A 24,540-nucleotide genomic window follows, 5' to 3' on the forward strand; every position below is an offset into this window, starting at 1 on the left:
AAAAAAGTAAATGATGATTTTGTTCATTGAAAGTGTAATAGGTGTTAACTTAGTCTTAAAATGAATAAAAATTCTTATTTAGTTCTTGGATTTATAAAAGGTGTAACAATTGTTTCTTCCGTTTCTTTCTCGGTTTTATGTGATAATAAAGTTTAAGATTATATATTAATTATCATTTTACTAATTATACTTTTATTTGTAAAAAAGTTCAGTAAAAATGTAAATTAGTGTCACATTCATCCATAAATATTATAATAAAAAGAGTTCCCAGGAAACTTAAGGGCAAGATATATAACATAGCTAGTAACATTTACACATTTAAACAGTAATTAAAATTTTCTCTCTTCAATATAAATTGAGTTATTACCAATAAATATTTAAAGAAAAAACGGTAATTTGTCTAAATCATACTAATAAGATAAATTGGTCTCTAATTATAAAAATTTGTCCAGGCCCTTGTAATTGTCAAAATATAGGCATTCATTTAGGGTTTTCTCTCGATGACCATACTAATTTATAATGGTAACTAAGATCCAATTCAAACTAATGAACACTTTTTTTCTTTATCAACAATAACAAATAATAAAATAAAATAAAAATATCTGAAGATAAATTAATGGAGAATTTGTTTGATTATATGATAGATTAAGTAATAGAGGTACAGGGAATGAAGAAAGATTCAAAAATTAACATTTGATATACAAGTTTGACCAGGTGTCCAGCCAGCAGGGATGACATTGGTAGCCACAATAGTCTTAGACTTAAAGTTGGTTAGCCTTATAGAGAATGGTGCTTTGAGTTGTGACCCTTTGTTATATTTCCAAATTGCACCCCAAGATTGTTGCATGGCTTCCCATGAATTTGAAAAATCTTCCTTCAGTTCAACTCTCTCAAGTTCACCATCTCCATCTTCATATTCAACCATCACTGCAAAATAGTCTTGGTTTGATCCCGAGTCCACATGAAAAACTATAGACGTACGGGGATACTCGCATGCAACCCTGCAAAAGTTAGTTGTTAATTTTTTTTAATGGAAAAGTTGAATTCACGATTACTTTAATTTTTTCTTCTCAACTAACTAAATCAATTTTATTTTTCCAAATTATTAGTAGGGATCAAATTCACGACTTTTTCTTTTGTAGACCAGTGAGTTGTCGGTGTGCAATAGAAATATGAGTGAAATTATTAATTGGGTTAGTTTAATTATTAATTGGGTTAGTTTGTTTATCGGGTGTAAATATCATTTTAGTCTCTCTTTTAATGTTTCTTTGATCAAGTATATTCAGTATGGTGTTAAGATTAGTTATTTTATTTGTGCACAGTAACAACTGACCATTATACAAAACGCGTTAGCTAGTATATAACGGAATAAATCGATCCACTTAAAACAATAAAGTATCAAATTGAACCAACTCTAAAAATTGAAGAACTAAATCAATAATTATACCTAAAATATAAGTATAGAAATTAAGAAAATGTACCTGTTATATTGAATGGCTATTCTGCCAGCGTTGCGTAACTGATCAGCTTGACCTGGACCCGCCATTGCACCAAAAGCAGCACCACTCAAATCAAAATGTGCGTCTGAACCACAACTAGGACACTCATCAGTGATCACTACCCTCACACACTACCAGAAAAATGCTAATTACCGCCGGTCAGAATCCGTCGGAAATGTGCATAATCCGCTGGTAATAACGTTTTATCGACGTACTTCCGACGGCAACAAATCCGTCAGTAAACCGCGCGTCGGTAATCATTTACCGACGAACTGTTCAAGTCCGCCAGTAATAACCGACAGAAACATTCATCGCTCTGACCACCGGTTATTACCGACGGATTATGCCGTCGAAAATTACCGACGGCCTTATCCGTCGGTAAATCCATTCGTAAAGTCCACGTTGTTACCGACGGATATATCCGTCGATAATTACTGAGGGAAACATCCGTCGGAAATTACCGACGACCTTATCCGTCGGTAATGACGTGGACTTCACGAATGGATTTACCGACGGATAAGGCTGTCGGTAATTTGTCGGTAAGAGTAAATAATTGGTTTGGGTTTATTTATTTTTTAGACATTCCACAATACCTGCATATAGAAAATTCCAACACAGACAAATTCAACAGTCTAACATTCCAGCATTCCATTTTATCAAATATTATATGATTATCAAACTCCATCACAATATAACTATATATATATATATATATATATATCAGATGACACACTAAATTGTTTATAAAACAGAGAAAATTGGTCTGTAGCACAGGAATGTTTACATAAGCACGATCAATACCAAGAAGGAATAATAATACATAGGTTTATTAAGTACATGCTGAAGAAAGTTTGTCTTAAGAACAAGAAAAACAAATAATCTTCATAATCAGGAGAAGATTCTTCATTTACATTATCGTCCTCTTCATTATTTTGTTGCTGAGGATGTGGTGGAGGGATTTCAGAGTTTTGTTGAGTAGGGTTTGGCTGTTGTGGCTATGGCTGTGGCTGTGGCTGTGGCTGCTGAAGACGAGCCTGAGCATTAGGAGGGAGATATTGCAGAACTAGGGATTGAAAGGATTGAAACTCAGACCTCAATTGCTCATTTTCCTCCAGGCTGCGAAAAGTTGTTGCCTAATATTAGTGAGGTCCTCAATATTAGAAGAGGAAGAAGGTGGTAGTTGGTTCAGGCCAAGGATTAAGAAATTGTTGCTTGATTGTCTTTGTGATAGCCTGTGAAGCAACTCTAGATGGAACAAACCTATAATTCATGGAAAATTGTCAGAAGATGAAAGAAGTTACATAATATAAACAATGAGAATAACTGAATTTAAATATTACCCTCGATCGACAGGTTCAATCATCGGGCGATCCTGCAGAGGAGGGTCAGGTTCTGCATCCAAATCAAGATCAACCATAGGCTGTGGGGCAACTATATCACCTGCAACTGGGGATGGTGCAGACTGTTGACCAACGGCAGAAGATGGGCCACCAATCGAGGCTGGAGATGGTACAGTATGAGGTGATGGGGATGCTCCAATGTCTGTAGAAGGGGTATGTAACCCAGTGTGTGGAGCTGAGGAAGATGAGGATGGTATATGTGAGGGTGGTACAGAAGGGGCCTTGGGAGCAACAACAGGGGTATGCAACTCTGTGGATGGAGGTTGAGAAGATGAGGACTACTTATGAATCGCCGAAATAGATGTAGGGTTATGTAACCCTGTGGGTGGAGGTGGAGAAGATAAGGATGGCATATGTAAGCCCGGGGTAGGGGTGATGGGTCTGAGTGGAATCCGAAGCACATAATTATTACGTCTCTTTCTTGTTTTTGCAATACCTTTCCCCCTATCAACAGGGGGTGGTCGAGGTGGATCTCCCGATCACATGGCGTATGGAGTTTAGGATCTAAGTATCAAAAAAATTAAGATGGTGTATGATAATAAATAAATATATCAACTTAATAACTATTCATTAGACATATTACACAAGTTGAAGTACAACAACAAAAAGTTCTAATGAAATGAAGAAAAAACAAACATATTAAAAAGTTCAGTACAAAAATAAAAAAGACAAAGTTAGTCATTATCATCACTTTCATCCTCATTGTCGTCCTCCTCTTCATCCACTTCTTTTTTAGTTTCATCTTCTTCTTCATCTAGATCTTCCTCCTCCTCCTCTTCTTCTTCATCTAGATCTTCCTCCTCTTCTTCTTCTTCGTCTTCTTCTCCTTCTTCTTCTCCTTCTTCTTCTCCTTCTTCTTCTTCTCCTTCTTCTTATCCTTCTCCTTCTTCTTCTTCTTCTTCTCCGTCTTCTTCTTCTTATTATTATTATTATTCTTCTTCTTCTTATTCTTCTTCTTCTTCTCCTTGTCCTTCTTCTTCTTCTTCTTCTTCTTCTCCGTCTTCTTCTTCTTATTATTATTATTCTTCTTCTTCTCCTTGTCCTTCTTCTTCTTCTTCTTCTTCTTCTTCTTCTTCTTCTCCTTCTTCTTCTTCTCCTTCTCCTTCTCCTTCTTCTTCTTCTTCTCCTTCTTCTTCTTCTCCTTCTCCTTCTCATTCTTTCTTCTTCTTCTCCTTCTCCTTCTTCTTCTCCTTCTTCTTCTTCTCCTCCTTCTTCTTTTTCTTCTCCTTATTCTCCTTCTTCTTCTTCTTCTTCTTCTTCTTCTTCTTCTTCCTTCTTCTTCCTTCTTCTTCTCCTTCTTCTGCTTCTTCTCCTTCGTCTTCTTCTTCTTCTTCTCCTTCTTCTTCTTCTCCTTCTTCTCCTTCTTCTCCTTCTCATTCTTCTTCTTCTCCTTCTTCTTCTTCTTCTTCTTCTTCTTCTTCTTCTTCTTCTTCTTCTTCTTCTTCTCCTTCTTCTCCTCCTCCTTCTTCTTCTTCTCCTTCTTCTCCTTCTACTTCTTCTTCGTCTTCTCCTTCTTCTTCTTCTTTTCCTTCTTCTTATCCTTCTTCTCCTTCTTCTTCTTCTTCTTCTCCTTCTTCCTCTTCTCCTTCTTCTTCCTCTTCTTCTTCTTCTTCCTCTTCTTCTTCTTTTTCCTCTTTTTCTTCCTCTTCTTCTTCTTCTTCCTTCTCTTCCTATTCCAACTCTTCATCATGACCTTCTATGTGATGAAATCCAGATACACGTTCTACTTCAATTACTTCGTTGACATGTGACATTTCATCAACTTGGTAAGGGACATCGTCTTCCATCTCATTTGATTCAATGCGACCTCTCGACTTTGTTTTAATTGCAACACACCAACCACAATTGTCTTTCTGAGATGGTGGATATTGTACATAATATACTTGTCTAACATTGTATGCCAAAATAAATGGATCAAATGGTTGGTACCTTGAAGTCATGTGAATGTCCATAATGTTATATTTAGGATCCACTCTTGTACCTTTCCTTGAGGGATCAAACCATTCACAAAAAAAAAGTACAACTTTCTTCGGTTTATTAGAAGTATTGTACTCTAGTTCATATATTCTATGAATGATCCCATAAAAATCATCTTCACCTCCTTCGGTAAGGCCCTTCACATGAACACCATTATTTATAGTCTTTTTCCCTTTGCTCCATGCGTTACTATGGAACTTGTACCTATTCACGAAGTACATGTGCCATTCTTTGACACATTTCATTGGCCAATTTGACAAATCCCTTAGGTCTTGGTTTCTAACACTTCATGGCTCGTTATAAACCTACAAATATAGAAAGATAGATGTAGAATTATGATACATTAAAATCCATTTGTTGCATAATTAATGGTACAATACATACTTGATATTGGAACCATTCAGGAATCGATTGATTAACACATGAGGAATGAGTTGTTCACAAAGGAGGATATAACTTACTCAAGATATGGTTTGACTTCAGTGCAATTGATTAACACATGAACATGAGCAGATTTGAACTCTGCATCAATTAACCAATGAATCGATTCTCTCCCTGCATGTTGACCTTTTTGCTGAAAAACAGACAACGTTGACACATCTCTTTGACATTCAACTTCATTCCTCCAATTGTGTGGTAACAACATGAAGTTGTTGAAGTAATGAGAACAAAAGTATGTTGTCTCACAGTGTAAATAAGATACACAAATAGAACCTTCAACTCTTGCTTTAATTTTTATTGATCGTTTTGAATCACCCATGAATCTATACAAATAAAAAAATACATCATGATGAAAAATATTGGTTAGAAAATTAATTATAAATATGAATAAGGAGGTCCTTTAGTACCTTTCAAATGGATACATCCATCTGTATTGCACTGGTCCACCCAACAATGCTTCATGGGGGAGATGAATAGGAAGATGTTCCATGGAATCAAATAATCCAGGAGGTAATATTCTCTCTAATTTGCAGAGAATAATTGGAATATTTTCCTCCATTCTTCTAAGGCATTCCTCTTTTAATGTTGCAGAGCACAAATCTTTGAAAAAATGGCTAATTTCAGTAAGAGGATTTAAAACATGAATGGGCAAAGCACTAAATGCAATAGGAAGTAATGACTCCATGAATACATGGCAATCATGACTTTTCATTCCATGGATTCTTCCCTTTTCAACATCAACACATCTAGCCAAGTTGGAACTATAACCATCTGGCATCTTAAGTTCCTTTATCCATCGACAAACTGATTTAGCTTCATCTGGAGTTAAGGTGTAATTCGCTTTAGGCTTTAATATTTTTCCACTATCTTGAACCTTCAACTCCAAGTCTTTTCGCTTGCAATACAATCCTAAATCCCTTCTTGCCTTCTCATTGTCCTTTGTCTTTCCCGTCACATTCATAACAGTATCGAATATGTTCTCAAAGAAATTTTTTTCAATGTGCATTACATCAAGATTATGCCTTAACAAATTATCTTTCCAATATGGAAGATCCCAAAAAATGCTTCTTTTTGTCCAATTATGCCACTCTCCATATCCATTTATCCGTGTTACACCGTTTTCAGTGACTTTTGGAAAATGTTTCACTCTTCTCCAAACTTGTAATGGTGTCAACCTAGGAGGTGGCCCATCTGTTTCAACTTGCCCTTTTCGAAAGGCTTTAATATTTCTCCTAAAGTGATGGTCATTAGGTAAGAACCTACGATGTGAGTCAAACCAATAACTTTTGCGACCATAATTTAATGTGAATGACTTATTGTGCTCCATGCAATACGGACAAGCTAATCTACCATGTGTGCCCCAACCAGATAACTCAAAAACATATAAGGTTTTGACATGCACATTTCTGAAGGAAGATTGTATAGAGTAATAATCACGGGTCAACAAGAATATGGTGAAGATGAAGCCTGAATGTAAGGGTTAAATCCATCTGAACATAGACCAAGTCGCACATTGCGTGGATCAGACGCAAATGTAGGATGTTTACGATCAAAGTGCTTCCAGGCTTCACCATCAGATGGGTGGCGTAACATTCGTTGGCTTTGGTTTTCATGATGCCAAGTCATATGTGGCGCGGTTTGCATAGAAGCAAACATTCTTTGTAATCTTGGGATTATAGGCAAATAGAACATTGACTTAACTGGAATTGGTTTTTTGCGCCTTGATCCCTGATGAAGTGGATGATATCTTGGTTTGTGACAAAATTTACATTCAAGCAATGGTGTATCTTTTTTTCCACTATCATTGTCATAAAAGAGCATACAACCACTCACACAACAATCAATCTTCTTAGCCTCCAATCCCAACTTTGATACTAACCTCTTAGCGTCATAATAACTCTTTGGCAAGCTCATATTTGGTGGTGTGAGATCTAACAAAAGTTTGGTGAAAGCCTCTAAGCATTGGTTGAGAATATTCCAATTAGACTTATAAGATAGAAGTCTAACACATACTGACAATTTAGAGTCTTTTGCCCCTTCAAATAAAGGTTGATTTGCCTCCGCTAACAAATTATAAAACCTTTGTGTGGATTCATTAGGACGCTCTTCTAAGTTAGTGTCGTTGGGTTGTTGGTTTAATTGAAATTGACACAAAGCGTTATTGACCATCTCTTCCATGTCACACAATTGCTCCATTTCAGCAGTATGTACACCATCTCTAGGGACAAAATTATCACCTTCAATTAAATCAACTGGCATATCTTCACCATGTAATGTCCAAATCCAGTAATTTGGTATGAACCCTTTTTTATAAAGGTGAACTTTTACAATCTCATATGTCAAAATCCTTGTACAGTCACACTTCTTGCATGGGCATCTAATCCCACCTTCAAGTTCAAAATATCTAGACTGTCTTGCTACTCGAACAAACTCTTCAACGCCTAAGACAAAAGACTCCTTCAATCCCCTTCTACCACTATAACAACGATCATACATCCATGCACGATTCAAAGCAGGTTCGCCCATGTTCTATATCACAATAAATGGTTTAAATTAGAATGTAATTGGGAGAATTGAAATAAAGTGGAGACATGCATGTCCCCATGTATTGCTTAAGATCATGACATTGTCAGGATATATCTTACTAATTAAGTAAGATATCCAAATACTAACACAACTATAATGTCCTAATTGGAATGCAAGTCCCATGACTATGCATACCATTTTAGCTAAAATTTTCTTACTTTACATTTTCATTAACTACATTAATACAGTTCATTGACTACTTAAATTAGCAGCATGATAATACTTAGCAATAATCACATCAGGTGGAAAGAAATTATACCTCACAAAAGGTACTAGGCAATCTTTTAGGGAAATCCTTCCTTGCTACTGTAATTTACCTCCAAATCCACTCTCACCCTTTCCTCCCCTATCATAGTGCATAAATAAATATTAGTCTTCATGCAAATGAATATATCAAAACAATCTGAAATAAAGAAGCATAAGCAATGGTTGGTTGAATCTGTTATACAATTTGGAGGGAAATTCAAATTTGCCTACAGAAAACACAAAAATCAACTACAAATTGGTCAAAATGAGCTTAAGACTATCCAATCAACAAAGGAAATGTTAAGGAATGATGCAAAAACAATGTATTTAGTATATGAAAGATTAAAAGTAAGCTAAAAGTGAGCAATATCAAGGAAAACGAAAATTGAGGTGGAGACTAACTTGTATGGCTAGTTTATGAATCTCTAGTCTAGTTAAATACCTAACTTCATTATGTTTTCATTCAATTAGTGTTACTAAGTTGTGTGGCCTATTTTTATGCAGAAAAAGTAAACCAAGGACAGAAAAACTAACAAAAACAAAGAAAGAATGCAGTAACTTGGCTGAAAAGTTGAAAAGTTGACCAAGAGTTGACTTTTTGCCTTTTTCCTCTAATCTGAAATGTATTATGCGAAACTGGTATAAACAAGACCAAGGACCTACTCAACAAAGTTAAAATGACTCAAGGATCCTAAGGAACAACTCAAAACTGAAATCCTACCTAAAACTCAAAATTTCACTACCTAAAACCTCTAAAAACACCTTAAAGATAGACTAAAACTAAGTTTATGCTAAAGCACGGGTAGAACTACCACTAAACTACCTAGACAAGGTTCAAATGACTTAAGAAAACTTAATCCTAAGTCACAAACTATCTCCTAAATGATTTACCAAAAATCACTACTTAAAACCAAGACTAGTCTACAAAATTGACCCTTTTGTGTATGCATGTACTAAGCTAACCTATGGAAATTTAATCTAACTATCCTAACATGTTTCTAATGGCAAAATATGAATAGAAAACAACTCACACTACTAAAAACTTACTAGAACTCAAAATCTAGCTACCTAAGACCTAATATTAGCACTAAACTATTCTAAAACTGACCAAATTTAGAGCTGAAATAAACTACTGCATAAAACTTTTATCAACACCCTTGGACAACTTTTAATTAACAAAAAAACTGTGGAGAAGACATCACAAAAAAAAATTGGAGGGAAATTCAAATCTGCCTACAGAAAACACAAAAATCAACTATAAATTGGTCAAAATGAGCTTAAGACTATCCAATCAACAAAGGAAATGTTAAGGAATGATGCAAAAACAATGTATTTAGTATATGAAAGATTAAAAGTAAGCTAAAAGTGAGCAATATCAAGGAAAACGAAAATTGAGGTGGAGACTAACTTGTATGGCTAGTTTATGAATCTCTAGTCTAGTTAAATACCTAACTTCATTATTTTTTCATTCAATTAGTGTTACTAAGTTGTGTGGCCTATTTTTATGCAGAAAAAGTAAATCAAGGAAAGAAAAACTAACAAAAACAAAGAAAGAATGCAGTAACTTGGCTGAAAAGTTGAAAAGTTGACCAAGAGTTGACTTTTTGCCTTTTTCCTCTAATCTGAAATGTATTATGCGAAACTGGTATAAACAGGACCAAGGACCTACTCAACAAAGTTAAAATGACTCAAGGATCCTAAGGAACAACTCAAAATTGAAATCCTACCTAAAAGTCAAAATTTCACTACCTAAAACCTCTAAAAATACCTTAAAGATAGGCTAAAACTAAGTTTATGCTAAAGCACGGGTAGAACTACCAATAAACTACCTATACAAGGTTCAAATGACTTAAGAAAACTTAATCCTAAGTCACAAACTATCTCCTAAATGATTTACCAAAAATCACTACCTAAAACCAAGACTAGTCTACAAAATTGACCCTTTTGTGTATGCATGTACTAAGCTAACCTATGGAAGTTTAATCTAACTATCCTAACATGTTTCTAATGGAAAAATATGAATAGAAAACAGCTCACACTGCTAAAACTTACTACAACTCAAAATCTAGCTACCTAAGACCTAAAACTACCACTAAACTATGCTAAAACTCCAAAAAATTAGAAATTAAATAAACTACTGCACATAACTTTTATAGAACTACTTGGACAACTTCCATTTATCAAAAGAAAGGTTGAGAACAGATGAGAACTCAGAATTAACAACCTAATTCGAATTTGCCTAGTAAAAACCCAAAAAATGAACTAGAAATGGTCAAAATGAGCTAAGACATCCCAATTCAGCAAAGGAAATATGAAGCAATGGAACAAACACATTGTAATTGGTATATGAATGATGAAAAGTAATGTAAACGTCTGCAATAACATGCTGCACGAAAATTGATGTTTGGAGACCCAAACTTTAACAATTCCACATAAAACATGTGCATGAAACAAGCAGTATAATAAAATTGGTCAAAACATCACCAAGGACCTACTCAACAAAGTTAAAACGACTCAAGGATCCTAAGGAACAACTCAAAACTGAAATCCTACCTAAAACTCAAAATTTCACTACCTAAAACCTCTAAAAACACCCTAAAGATAGGCTAAAACTAAGTTTATGCTAAAGCACGGGTAGAACTACCACTAAACTACCTAGACAAGGTTAAAATGACTTAAGAAAACTTAATCCTAAGTCACAAACTATCTTCTAAATGATTTACCAAAAATCACTACCTAAAACCAAGACTAGTCTACAAAATTGACCCTTTTGTGTATGCATGTACTAAGCTAACCTATGGAAGTTTAATCTAACTATCCTAACATGTTTCTAATGGCAAAATATGAATAGAAAACAACTCATAGTGCTAAAACTTACTACAGCTCAAAATCTAGCTATCTAAGACCTAAAACTACTACTAAACTATGCTAAAACTCCAAAAAATTAGAAATTAAATAAACTACTGCACATAACTTTTATAGAACTACTTGGACAACTTCCAATTATCAAAAGAAAGGTTGAGAATAGATGAGAACTCGGAATTAACAATCTAATTCGAATTTACATAGTAAAAACCTAAAAAATGAACTAGAAATGGTCAAAATGAGCTAAGACAATATGAACTAAGTGAAAACACACTATTTTTTCAGATTTCAAAACAATTCCAATTTAAGTTTCTTTCTCAAGGGGTTTCTCTCTCCCTTTTTAGGATTGAGGTCTCATAACCTAATTGATATAGGCTCATACTATTCACATTCTTGGCAGCTTTGAAACTCTATTCACTACCTTTAATGCAATTCATATTTTTGTTAATCATACCCTATGTAGTTCATATTTTTAGAATGAGATTATTATATGGGAGCTGAAAAATGATTCTAAACTATTCTCATAAGACTTAACTTATAAAAAATTAAATTTGTGGCTTTTTTGTATGAAAGTTGAGATTGATTCAATGGTTGTGGTTGTGGTTGTAAAGGATGCCCAATTTCACAGTTTATCACCCATCCTTGTGGCTGTTAAGGATGCCCAATTTCAAAGTTTTAGAAATAAGAACATAATTAAACTCGATGCACAGTTTGATCAACGAATTGGTTCAAAACTACACCAAATCCCTAATCAACCAACTCAATTAAACAAAAAACAGAACACATCACTCAATAAGGGATCGAGACAATGAAATGGGAAAATGGCACACACCTAGCAATGACCACTGAATTGGGAAACACAACCAATCGAGACATGCTTGTACGAGACATGAACACATTCACACAATGAATCAATCAACTTAATAACTTAATGGAATCCAAAACAAAACCAACAAATCAAATTCGGATCCAACAAAGCAATCAATTCGGAAATGCAGTGAAATCAGAAAGGGAAAAATGATCAAACCTAGTGTCTCACGTCTCTTGCAAACAACCCACAATATTGCAGCTTTCACGCCTACCCGCCACTGCTAAACTCAATCGGACATCATCTCCCCTTACCAATTTCAGAATCAACGACAGTGAGAACAAGTTTTGGCATAAAAAATTCAAACAAACATCATGGCATTTGACACTCACCACTACATTGACGTTGCCGGAGAACGCGTCGTCGTCCAAGACCCACACACACTACGCTACTACGCTACAGGAGAATGCAAGAAGCAGATGAGGCAGCGGTGGTCACGGCATGAATGGAAGAATCACGGTGGAGCGGCACACGCGGTGGTCACGACGATTTTCTGAAAGGCACTGAGTTTTGGTGATTTTGGGGGAAGGGGGTAAACTAAAAATGGTGGAGGGGAAAGTGAAACTTATTTTCATTTGGCCGAGAATTTACCGAAGGATCTTCTCCGTCGGTAAATATGAACACGCCGTCGGTAACATACATTATGGCATTACCGACGGATCCTTCCGTTTGTAAATAAGAAACCCAATTCATATAGGACATTACCGACGGATTCTTCCGTCGGTAAATAAGAAACCCAATTCACATAGGTCGTTACCAACGGATCTTTCCATCGGTAAATAAATCATCAATATCCGTCGGTACATTTGTCGGAAAATAAATTTTACCGACGGATAGTTATCCGTTGGAACATATCCATCGATAATCAATGAATTTCTTGTAGTGACAGGGTTGCCGAAGCATGCTTTATTCCCTGTGCACTTCACCTTAATATTGTAACAAAATTGGAATGCTAAGTATTAATAACATGTTTAGTATATAAATGATTATATTAAGTATCTAAATACACATGTTTTAATTGGCACCTCAAAACAAGAACCACATCCTTTGCCTGATTCAAACAAAGGAGGGCTTCCTGCAACAATCATTGATGAGAATGGAGGTTCCCCAACAGTTCTGCCATAACCACAAGCACCACCTACATATATAATGGAAAAATGTTATTTGTCACCGATAACTGCTATTTGACGATCTTTTATAAAAAAGAATTATCAAAATTTAATTGTTAAAAAATATTTTTCTATTTTAAGTAGGAGTAAAAATTTTTGGTATCAAAGTACTATTGTCCAAATATAATTAACAAATTTTATTATTTAACCCTTTCAAAATAATTGTTAAAGCTTTACTAATCAATTTTGTACCGAGGAGAAAACTTATGTGTGTCCAAATTTTTGTAATACCTTCACTTCCATCCCCATTGGAAGGTCCATACCAAGTAGCCACTACAGATGACCAATATGAATCAATGGAAGTATAACATACGATATAAGAAAATCCTCGATTAAAAACAAATTTTAGAAATAAAAAATAATTAGTTATTAGAGTGATTAATTTAGATACCAATTTATAAAATTAAAATTTTTTTGTTACTAAAATAGTCACTATTATAAATAAAAATTTATAATTGGTCATTAATTAATTATAAATTAGTTTAGAAACTAATTTATTTTGGTAGTCAAAATTTAGGTAGTTGATGTTTAGTGATCAATTTACTTTGATAGCTAAAACCATGGTAGCTAATTTTAAAACTAATTTAGTGACTAATTATAATTTTTTATTCATAATAGTGACTATTATAGTAACCAGTAATTTTTAGTTTTGTAAATTGATATATAAATTGGTCATTGTAGTTACTAATAATTATTTGTCAATTGGTCACTATTCAAAAATTTTCTTCTAGTGATATATATAAGGAGAATTCTAATCAGTACCTCAAGGGCACTGGTTAATAATGTAACACCCCATTTATTTAATAAAGCTAAATAAAGGATATGTCACACAATATAATATAAGAAGCGAGGATAAAAGAGTATAACGTCACTCCTACAGATATCCCAATTGCTTAGAGGACGAATAAAAGAGATACACCACGCTGCCGAGTACAAAGTAAAGTAAGAGGATGAAAATGACTTAAACAAATTTTTGGAGAAAACAATACATGGGCCTTAGCCCTCAATGAAGAGCCCAAAGGCAGAAGTCAACCCAAAGACTAAGCAGCGAAACCATCACCTCCCTATTGACCATGGGTGTTCCTCGCATCTGCTCACATCAACAAGTTGATGATCATCGCAAAAGAGAGTACCACACAACAGGACACACAACAAAAACAGAAGGGTAAGCTAGAGCCAAAAGTGGTTTTATCATGCAATCAAATATGCTTTCACAGTCAATTATACATACATCACTCAAGCATGTTATGACCTTCCAAAACAATACACTAAGACTCGTCTCATCCGGATACATATAACCTGGTCAGATTCAGCGGATGCTTGCACTTGTGGTGGATACCTCTGCTCACCCCCGAGCTGCTCAGCCCCGAGCTATGTGTTACAAGTGTTACAATGAATCAATTTTCCCTCACCACAAGGTTAGCCCTTGATGAATTTCAGGCCTCCTTCTACTCTCACCACAGGAGTCAGTCCGCTCTAGGTGAGACTAACTGACTCCTTAGAGTGTCAAGAATCAATCCTTACCTTGAATCCTTACCAAGTTATATAGATGGGGCACCACCATGGACACCCACTAACAGGGGCCATGGAATTACGTCCCGACCACTGAAGCACGACCCTGAAATCTCACCTAGAGATTCCAAGGAATTACGCACTGACACAGACCAATCATACTCAATCAATCAAGAAAGATTTATCATGCACATAACTCTCATGCCAACCTTTATAACCAAATCCTCATTCATATTCGATGTTGAATCCATTCCAACTCATTATTCCCAATCCATGAATATAGAATTTCACCTCATACCAATACCAATACCATGCCATTTTGATACCAATCATTTCATTGAAATCACATGCCAAGATTTATCCAAGCTCATCATTCACAACTCATATACCCTCTTACTCATGCATATTCACTCATGTCATGCTTTAACATAACAATCCAACTTAACATCACATTATGCAAACGATTTAGGGATTTTAGAAATAAAACTGCAACTTGTGTAAAGCTCAGAACTAACTTAATTGAATAACCATAAAGAAAGTTGTTAACCAAACAAGCAACAAGGTCAATGTTGCCAACAAATAAACTATGGTGATCTTGTGATAAAAACTGCTCTCACTACAGAGCTCCAATTTAAGATCGGACCGGTCAAAGTCAAAAACTATGTGTTAAGGATCAACTGTTAAACTATCAGCTCGATCCAACGGTTAACGAAGTAGTAACGTTCATTTTACAAAAAGTGTGCGGTGTTGTCAACAACCAAACTACAATGACCTTGCGATAAAAATTGCTCTCACTGCAGAGCTCTGATTAAAGATCCGACTGGTCAAAGTCAAAAACTATGTGTGAAGGATCAGCTGTTAAAATTTCAGCTCAATTCAACGGTTAACACAATAGGAATCTTCATTTTACGAAAAGTGTGCAATGTAGAAAAAGAGTAGCGCCACATCAATCAAACATACTCGCACACCATACATTTTTATTCGACCAACAACTGGGTTCTTGGGTGTAAACAGAGAAAGGTAGCAGCTCCTAGAGCGGTTTAGCGAGGTGGAACGAAACTGGCTCGAACAAGTGCGACAGAGCTCCAAGACTGAACCCTATCGGAGAGGGTGACGGCTACTCAAAGGGGGTTAGGAAATCTGTTTCAACAAAGTGAGAGGAATGAGGTTTAGGGCAGAGTTAGGGTTTGTTTCCCTTTGGGCCAACCCTTAGGCCCAACTCACATGGGGCAGCCCTTTTAATTTAGGGCAGAAAATATTGGGTCTTACATTCTCCCCAACAACAAAAATTTTCGACCTCAAAAATTCACCGACGAGATGGGAAGGAAACTACGTTTCCCCCATTTCGTCTGACAACCACCACTTAGACATGACGAATAAAACGACTCCAACACCTATAGTCACTGGAAACTTTGCCTCTGTGCAAAGCAATATGTGTTCAACTGTGTAGATTAGTTTAGTCACTACTCTCGAAGTAACTTTCGACCTGCAACCTTAAAACTGGGATGCTCCTCCTTACCTCCCCAACCAACTTGTATTTGATATACCGACTCGTCTACCATATGCTCTCCACTACCTCTTGTAGGTTTTATCAAAGTCTCCGATGACTTTAAGTCTCAAACTAAAGCATGTTCGTTATCACTTCGCATCACCTTGTTTACTTCTTTATGCCTCACTCCATTGACTACATCATTATTGAGTTCTGGCCTACTGCCTCACCATCAACACTCTTGACCCCTTTTACGCATAACGATACTCATAACATCTTACTTCCTTTGTTGGCTTCAACCAAGGCAACAAAGTCCCCTACTGAGTTATTCCATTTCCAATTTAAAACTCTCAATTGATTCCATCGCCATATCGTTTTGGTATCTTATCCTCATTTTTGATCCCTCAACTCGTGACCATCATTCCACCAACCCACAGTACCATAACTTCCATTGCCTCCAAATCTCAAGTCTGGTTTGCACCAAGCAACCTTACAATACACCTCGAACTAAGATTGCCCGATTTGGCTTTTTCCCCACCTCTTTGAGAAACTTACTTGTTCTAGTAGAATAACTAGAACAAGGAAATCTCGTCACATCTCCTCCTCCCGACTTAGACACTTACCACTCCGCCAACCCTTACCCCGTCAAGCCCAGATCTTGAATTCTCTTCTAGAAATAAACACTTACCCTTAGTTCCTTACTTCAAGGTCAGTGTCCTAACTTGAAAACATAATTCAAGCACCTCTCATTTTCTTGGTCCAACTTCCTCTGTGCAACCCTACACTTCCAACTCTGAATGATCATTGCACACTTTTACCTGACACTCACAAGGACGAAACCTTTGATATTTTTTTAGGGAATTGGTTTTCGTAGTGATCTCTAGGTCTTGAATAAGATAGTTCTTCTCACGCACCTATTACCATTTCTAAGCATCATCTGTCACCATCCCGTTGTGCTACTTTGATCTATACCCAAGCTCATTTGTTTGTTTACGCCAAATAATGATCCTTTCATGTCCGCCATGACAAGGAAGCAATCATTGTTGAGAAATCTTCCTCGAGACCCCTATCAACTTGCAGAACCCCTTAAACTCCTCTTTCGATAGCCTTAGCGCTCCATTTTCTCAACAACGTACCTACCCTTTTAAAACCATATTCTTCATTAGTCACCCCAACCTTAGTCAATACTCTTCTCGAACGGTTTGACGCCACAACTTCACCAAACTCGCAGTCATCCTGGTGATTATACTGAGTTTATACCATTATGTCTCCAACAACTCTTTCACTTGTTTCTCTTACTTCACAATCCTAGCATAAAGCCTCCAATTAGAAACTATCAGCACAAGTTCGACTTCAGACCCAAATGCAAAAGGGGACTTCACCACTCCAAAGCGAAAATTCTAATGTTTACTTCATGACGATTCTATAACTCTTCTACAATTGAGGTTCCTTGCATCTATTTTTCGCTTGCCTTTGTCGTATAACTCTGATTCACATGACACCTTGCCCCCACCTTTCAACTTGATCTACACTTATTACACCACCACTGACATATCTCTTCGAATCAAAGGATACTACTTCATTGGAGATCATATCTCCTAAGAATGAGATTAAGAAAACAACCAATTCACTCTTGAGATTATGTCCCAACCTTGTGAAGGAAATAGTTCAAATTGGCTTCGAATTTAAACACTATGATCACCGCGAAGGCACCACACACCCGAGCGAGTCTCCACTTGGTCACAATTGTAGCGAAACCACCATCTTAACCTCAGTCCCTTCCTAAAGGCGACCATGATTCCTGTACCATACTGGCGACATCAAGGAGTACACGATTCCAAGAAAACCGGCTCTTAGTCTAAGCATCACTTCGTAAGGTGCATCTCTGTATGAGATTTATTCATGCTAAACCACTTTAGCATCAACCATTGTAGGCACCATGTCAACTACTTAAAACTTTTCTTTTCATTCCCTCCATCATTGTGCTCCGACCTCAGTTGGGTTGTCCTTCCATACGAGAATAACCTTTAAAGGTGTGTCCTTCCTTCTGGTGCGTGAAACCTTCCACTTTATACCCAAGGTCAAATGACTTGTTCATGGAAACTACTTTTCCTTGAAACATCCCACTAACGAAGTTGAAAAGACCTCTCTCCACCTACTGACTGTTAATTCTAGTATGAACCTCTTATCCATTTTAGCCTCTCACTAGAGGTTTGTCATCTCTTTGCACTTCACGGTCTCTTCTTTTCTTAGCTTGCTCGTTGCTAAGCAATCTCTCCATTTTCTGCAGCCTAGAATTTGCCAATTGTCCCTCTTCCACTACTCCAAGAAGCACTAGGTGTGGCCATATGACTATATTCAATGACACTTCTCCTAACCCTGTATGCATTTGCATGACTCTGAACTTCAACCTTGTCGGAATGTAGAATCAGCTTGATTTCTTCAAACGATGTGGCACTTGCATGCACTGATACCCCTTAGTATTCTTAACCTTTGGATTCAACTCCTTTTAGAAAACTTGTAGTATCCATTTTCGAGAGTTTATCCTTAAAGCTCCCTCTGACCAATCGTTATGTTGAGAACTCTAGCATCTTCTCCAGTTAATTAATCCAAGACTTAGCTTTCCTTGTTCAATTATATACATCATACATCAACTTCCTATCTCTGAGGTAAGACGTTGTCTCAAAGGCCCCATCTAACACTTGTAAAGGTGAGCAGACCAAGTTGACATTGAATTTGGATTCCCTTATCTCCGTAGACACTAGACACAAAGCACAGAGGTGCGGCAGGACAAACTAGATCATACAAAGCAACAGTCTATCACTTACAGACAACGAACCCTTTTTGTCTGTCACCCTCCTTTCCCCAAAACATTAGAATTAAGAAAGGAAAACAACCTTTAATATAGTCATGAGTGTGCACCCTCATTACTCTATCAAAGCGTTTTCTGTTCTTACAACTTTTGGTTTCACTGACAAACCCGACTAGACTTGACAACTTACGCCTGCGAGGCATGACAAACCCACAACCTCAGGTCATCCTAAGGACGAACTACTCTGATACCATTAATGTAACACCCCATTTATTTAATAAAGCTAAATAAAGGATATGTCACACAATATAATATAAGAAGCAAGGATAAAAGAGTATAACGTCACTCCTACAGATATCCCAATTGCTTAGAGGACGAATAAAAGAGATATACCACGATGCCGGGTATAAAGTAAAGTAAGAGGATGAAAATGACTTAAACAAATTTTCAGAGAAAATAATACATGGGCCTTAGCCCTCAATGAAGAGCCCAAAGACAGAAGTCAACCCAAAGACTAAGCAGCGGAACCATAACCTCCTTATTGACCACGGGTGTTCCTCGCATCTGCTCACATCAACAAGTTGATGATCATCGCAAAAGAGAGTACCACACAACAGGACACACAACAAAAACAGAAGGGTAAACTAGAGCCAAAAATGGTTTTATCATGCTATCAGATATGCTTTGACAGTCAGTTATACATACATCACTCAAGCATGTTATGACCTTCCAAAACAATACACTAAGACTCGACTCATCCGGATACATATAACCTGGTCGGATTCAGCGGATGCTTGCACTTGTGGTGGATACCTCTGCTCACCCCCGAGCTGCTCACCCCCGAGCTATGTGTTACAAGTGTTACAATGAATCAATTTTCCCTCACCACAAGGTTAGCCCTTAATGAATTTCAGGCCTCCTACTACTCTCACCACAGGAGTTAGTCCGCTCTAGGTGAGACTAACTGACTCCTTAGAGTGTCAAGATGCAATCCTTACCTTGAATCCTTACCAAGTTATATAGATGGGGCACCACCATGGACACCCACTAACATGGGCCATGGAATTACGTCCCGACCACTGAAGCACAACCCTGAAATCTCACCTAGAGATTCCAAGGAATTACGCACTGACACAGACCAATCATACTCAATCAATCAAGAAATATTTATCATGAACATAACCCTCATGCCAACCTTTATAACCAAATTCTCATTCATATTCGATGTTGAATCCATTCCAACTCATTATTCCCAATCCATTAATATAGAATTTCACCTCATACCAATACCAATACCATGCCATTTTGATACCAACCATTTCATTGAAATCACATGCCAAGATTTATCCAAGCTCATCATTCACAACTCATACACCCTCTTACTCATACATATTCACTCATCTCATGCTTTAACATAGCAATCCAACTTAACATCACATTATGCAAACGATTTAGGGATTTTAGAAATAAAACTGCAACTTGTTGCAAATTTTTTCTTTCTTTTTATTGTGTATGATTTTTTTTATATAGATTGAGACAACTCAATTATACTTTTAATATATATATATATATATATTTATATATATATATATATATATATATATATATATATATATATATATAAATATATATATAAGATCTACTTCTAAAATCCCTATTACACTTTGTGAATCATTATTCTGAAATCTTGAATCGTGTAAAACTATCAGAGCTCTAGCTCCAATCATATGTCTGGCTAAGGATCTGACTCCAATGGTAATTAATCCCATGTGGACATATCTTCCTTGTTGGTTTTGTAATATTCTTCCAGTTTGTGGAGATATTAGAGGGATTATCTCATAGGTGTTGTCAGGGAGATGAAAATCTTCTATTCTCCTATATCGATAGAGGCTTGTTCATTCCGAACTTAGCCACCCTATGTTGTATAATTGTCTAGGATTTAGAGAATCTATCCTTGAGTTAGATCCTATATCTGTACTTTGTTGTATATCTACTAAATCTTCTAATCTTCTAATGTTAGTAGTTCTTTGTCTGTTTAAGAATCTATCTAAGATTCCTGGATGTTGTATAAGATTTTGACTTCTAGTCTGATGTTCCCTTAGTCTTCTGGGGGTTCCAGGGAATCTTTGTGTGCTACTAGGTTCTGTTGTACTATTCATATTAATATTATCAGTTTGTGCTTGTGTAGAAGTATTGGTTTGTGTTATCATTACAAACTATTATCATTGTTTGTAGGGGATGCTGCGTTGGTACTTGCAGCTTTTAAATCTTTTTTAGTTACAACTTTGATAAATTTCTGTGAATTTTTAAAAGTTGTTTTTATAGGTGTATGTGTCCCTAAAGATAATTTTGATACTTGTTTTATAAGACCATCTATGTCTTTAGACAAGTTCGTCTCTTTAGTAGAATCAATCATATGATTCAATTTTCTAGAAACTTCTTCTAGAAGAGCTATTATAGTGTTATTTTGTCCTATAAGGACTGTGTGTACAGGGTCTACTTCTGAAGTAGGTTTTTTATAACCTACAGGAGGAGAGTTTGTGATTTTTTCAACAGCAGTTAGAGCTGATTTATAGTCTGAGCCTAGAAATGGCTGTATGTTATCCATTAAAAAAATTTTAAACAGAAAAATAAGAAAACAGTGCAGGCAAAGCGGAAAAGCAGTATAAGCAAACCGAAAAAGCAGTAGTAAGAGATAAGAGGCAGGAATCTACGGAATACACTGTAGAGTAATACTTATAAAAGAATATAAGTAATCATAAGGCTCAAAAACTCTTTTTTTTTTTTTTTAAAACACATATAAACAAGAAAATATGTATGTAAAGAGTGTCGCAATATGCAAAGTATTCCTCAACCCTCAGAGGCAGATCAAATGGGACTTATGGCTCTGTTGGCTCTTCTGGCCATAACCTGCCCGATCTACAAAGGGTATCCTAGCGAATACAAGCCACTTTAATCACATAAATATTCAAAAGGTATCCAAGGATTTCTCGCTCTGATACCAGGAAATAGGAAGGAAATAGGAAGGAAATACAGAGAAATACAGGGATATGTAAGCTTATGAGAATATTAATAATAAAATAATTTTTTATTTACTGTCTGATTAATCTTTGACACGATATTATAATGATAATTTAGTTTTCAAAACTTATAAGTAAAACATAATTATATAATTTTCTTACCTATTTGAAAAAAATAGAATAAATATATCGTTTTTGCTTAATAAACTGGTAATGCCTCAATATATTTAAAGATTCAAATATAGTTTTTACCATAAAATCTGTTAAATGTAGGTCAAAATAAGAAAAATTATAAATGGAAAGTCAAGAAGGTTGAAATATGTATTGAAAATATAATAAAATTATCGGAATGTTGTCACATTAGAAATATATAGTTAATTCTCTTTATCACGTGGTTTAGTTAGTTAGATAGTTAATTAATTAACAGGAAGCTAAACACCACCGACACTATATAAGAATGGAACGATAGAAATATAAAAATGAAAAGAATAAAAAATTTTAATCGATATCACGTTAGATGTTAAGAAGTAAATTTTAAATTTAACTTATTGTTACAAAATCAAATTATAAAATAATATTTATACTTCATTTATATATTATAAAATTGTCTTATTTATAAACGATATTATGATGCACATAGATGAAAAATATTATGAGTAATCTTAAAAAGCAACACCTTCTATATTGAATGTTTATTTTGCCAGCATTACGTAGTTTCTCATCTTGGCCTGAAACTGTCATGGCACCAAAAGCAGAGCCACTCAAATCAAAATGGTATTCAGCATCTGAGTCACACCCTGGATAAGCATCAGTGATCACTACTCTCACACACAGGGTTCCCTGAGCATCCATAATTTGCTGTGCATTTAACCTGAAATTATAACAAATTTCCATGCAAATCTCAATTAGCTAATATATTAAATTTTGACTCTCTGAGTATTAATACAAAATTCATTAAATTTTCAAGAAAAAAGTAATGCATAAATTATTATCTATCTATAAATTTAAGATGACTTTGATTTGACTTTTTTTTTTTCAATAGACTAATATAATAAAATTTACTTGTGAAATGGACCGAATGACAGACACGAATTATTTAACAGTTTCGAGCATTGAAAAAGTGTTTTATCATTTTTTTTTCTAATTTTATAATTTTATATATGTTGTGCTTACCTCATAACATGAACCACAACCTTTGCCTGAATCATACAAAAGAGGGCTTCCAACAGATATCATTGACGAGAATGGAGGTTCCCCAACAGAGCTTCCATAACCACAAGCACCACCTACATATATAATTAACAACCAACCATAATAACCCAAACCTTTTCGACCACAATTCAACCATTGCTTTCACAGTTTATAAAATTAGGAGACACATAAGATATGACTTAACTCACGTAGGGGATCAATGTCGCCTTCAATTCAAAACTTTAACAATGAGGTATGAATCTTTCTTTTCGTAGGATATTCAATTTTTTTTTTATCTCTAGATGATATATGACTTTGTTACGAAGTGAACTTTAAGCGTAACTCAGTCTCACAAAACTGGTTTGTAAGATGAAGTTTGCACTCCACTTATATACTATGAAATTATCTTATCTTTAATCGATGTCAAACTTCCAATAAATTAAAATTTACACTTGAATTATTAGTAATATCTAGTTTACCCTGAGAGTTAAAAAGTGTACTTTAAGTCTAACTTAACCTTACAAAATTAACTTATAAAGTGAGATTTATATTCACTTATATATTATGAATTGACATTATTTCTAGTCGATGCGAGACTTTTGATAACATGAGATATCACCAAATGGATTGTCTAAACATACTCTAAAATTTGTTCTTACCTTCACTGCCGTCTCCTTGGGCAGGTCCATACCAAGTGGCTAGAGCAGGTGACCAATCTGAATAGAAGGTGTATGAAGCAAATGAAATGTTTCTAGGGTTGAAAGAAGAGGAGGGGAGAAGATGGAGTGTTGAAAGTGAAGCTACAATGGTGAAAACAATGAGAGAATGTACGTAGAAGTGTAAGAGCCATATTATCACAGAGAGTGTTTGATGAGTGCGTATTTTTGCCCCCATTCTGTATTTAACTCTGGGTATTTAATTGAATTTGTGTGCTTAAAGAGTGATTTAATTGATAATTCTGTTAATTAGACTGTTTGAGCATGTGTGATAAAATTGTCTTAAAAAGTGATTTTTAGCTGCATAAATTATTTTTTGGATATTTTAACGTTTGTTGATGCAGCTGAAGTCAAGATTAAGCTTATTTAAAGGTGGAAAAATAAATTGATTGAAATTACAAACACCTCTAAGGAAGGCTGAAATTAACAAGTTTTGGAAAAATCACTTTTGCACCCCTAAATTACATATGCACTCCCCTCATTCCAAATGGGCTACAAAAAAAAACTTACTTCTACACCCCTACATTTGTCTATTTTCACTCCCTCTTACCACTTAAACCCAACTCACTCAGATCAGGCCATGTGGCAATCCCCAACTTTTAAATCTGTCCAATTAAAACATTCCACGTGGCATTAATCCTTGCACATGCATGTGAACCAATTAAGTAGTGCCACGTCATCATCTTCTTCCCTCAAACCCTAGCAGCCAACACTCACGACCACCATGGCAGCTACTGCTCCGCCACCAC

General features: G+C 35.6%; 1 protein-coding gene and 1 pseudogene across 2 annotated transcripts; both read right to left on the bottom strand.

Moving 5' to 3' along the window:
• Nucleotides 1-624: 624 nt before the first annotated feature.
• On the bottom strand, nucleotides 625-23,925 carry LOC114184062 (expansin-B15-like; annotated as a pseudogene). The gene is made up of 4 exons (XR_014994729.1): nucleotides 23,735-23,925; nucleotides 23,058-23,170; nucleotides 22,561-22,755; nucleotides 625-1,001 (listed from the first exon to the last, which is right to left on the bottom strand). The product of XR_014994729.1 is annotated as an expansin-B15-like (transcript).
• On the bottom strand, nucleotides 2,495-7,843 carry LOC146886281 (uncharacterized). Its single transcript, XM_085674027.1, has 6 exons — nucleotides 6,865-7,843; nucleotides 5,725-6,784; nucleotides 5,338-5,640; nucleotides 4,593-5,080; nucleotides 2,840-3,149; nucleotides 2,495-2,615 (listed from the first exon to the last, which is right to left on the bottom strand). The coding sequence occupies exons 1-6, from the start codon at nucleotides 7,841-7,843 to the stop codon at nucleotides 2,495-2,497; spliced, it is 3,261 nt and encodes a 1,086-aa protein (XP_085530153.1).
• Nucleotides 23,926-24,540: the final 615 nt, after the last annotated feature.

Source organism: Vigna unguiculata, chromosome 5 (genome assembly GCF_037176805.1).
Source record: "Vigna unguiculata cultivar grain cowpea cultivar isolate G323 ecotype 2 chromosome 5, ASM3717680v1, whole genome shotgun sequence".
Taxonomy (NCBI): Eukaryota; Viridiplantae; Streptophyta; class Magnoliopsida; order Fabales; family Fabaceae; genus Vigna; species Vigna unguiculata.

Bases quoted from the DNA above. Each gene is read 5' to 3' on its own strand.
- LOC146886281 (XM_085674027.1), bottom strand. From the start codon at position 7,843: ATGGGCGAACCTGCTTTGAATCGTGCATGGATGTATGATCGTTGTTAT. The intron at 5,081-5,337 runs GTAAGTTATATC...CTTCGTGAATAG, and splicing joins GAAGTCAAACCATATCTTGA to GTACAAGTTCCATAGTAACG. The intron at 3,150-4,592 runs GTCATGATGAAG...CTCCATCCACAG, and splicing joins TGGATTTCATCACATAGAAG to AGTTGCATACCCCTGTTGTT.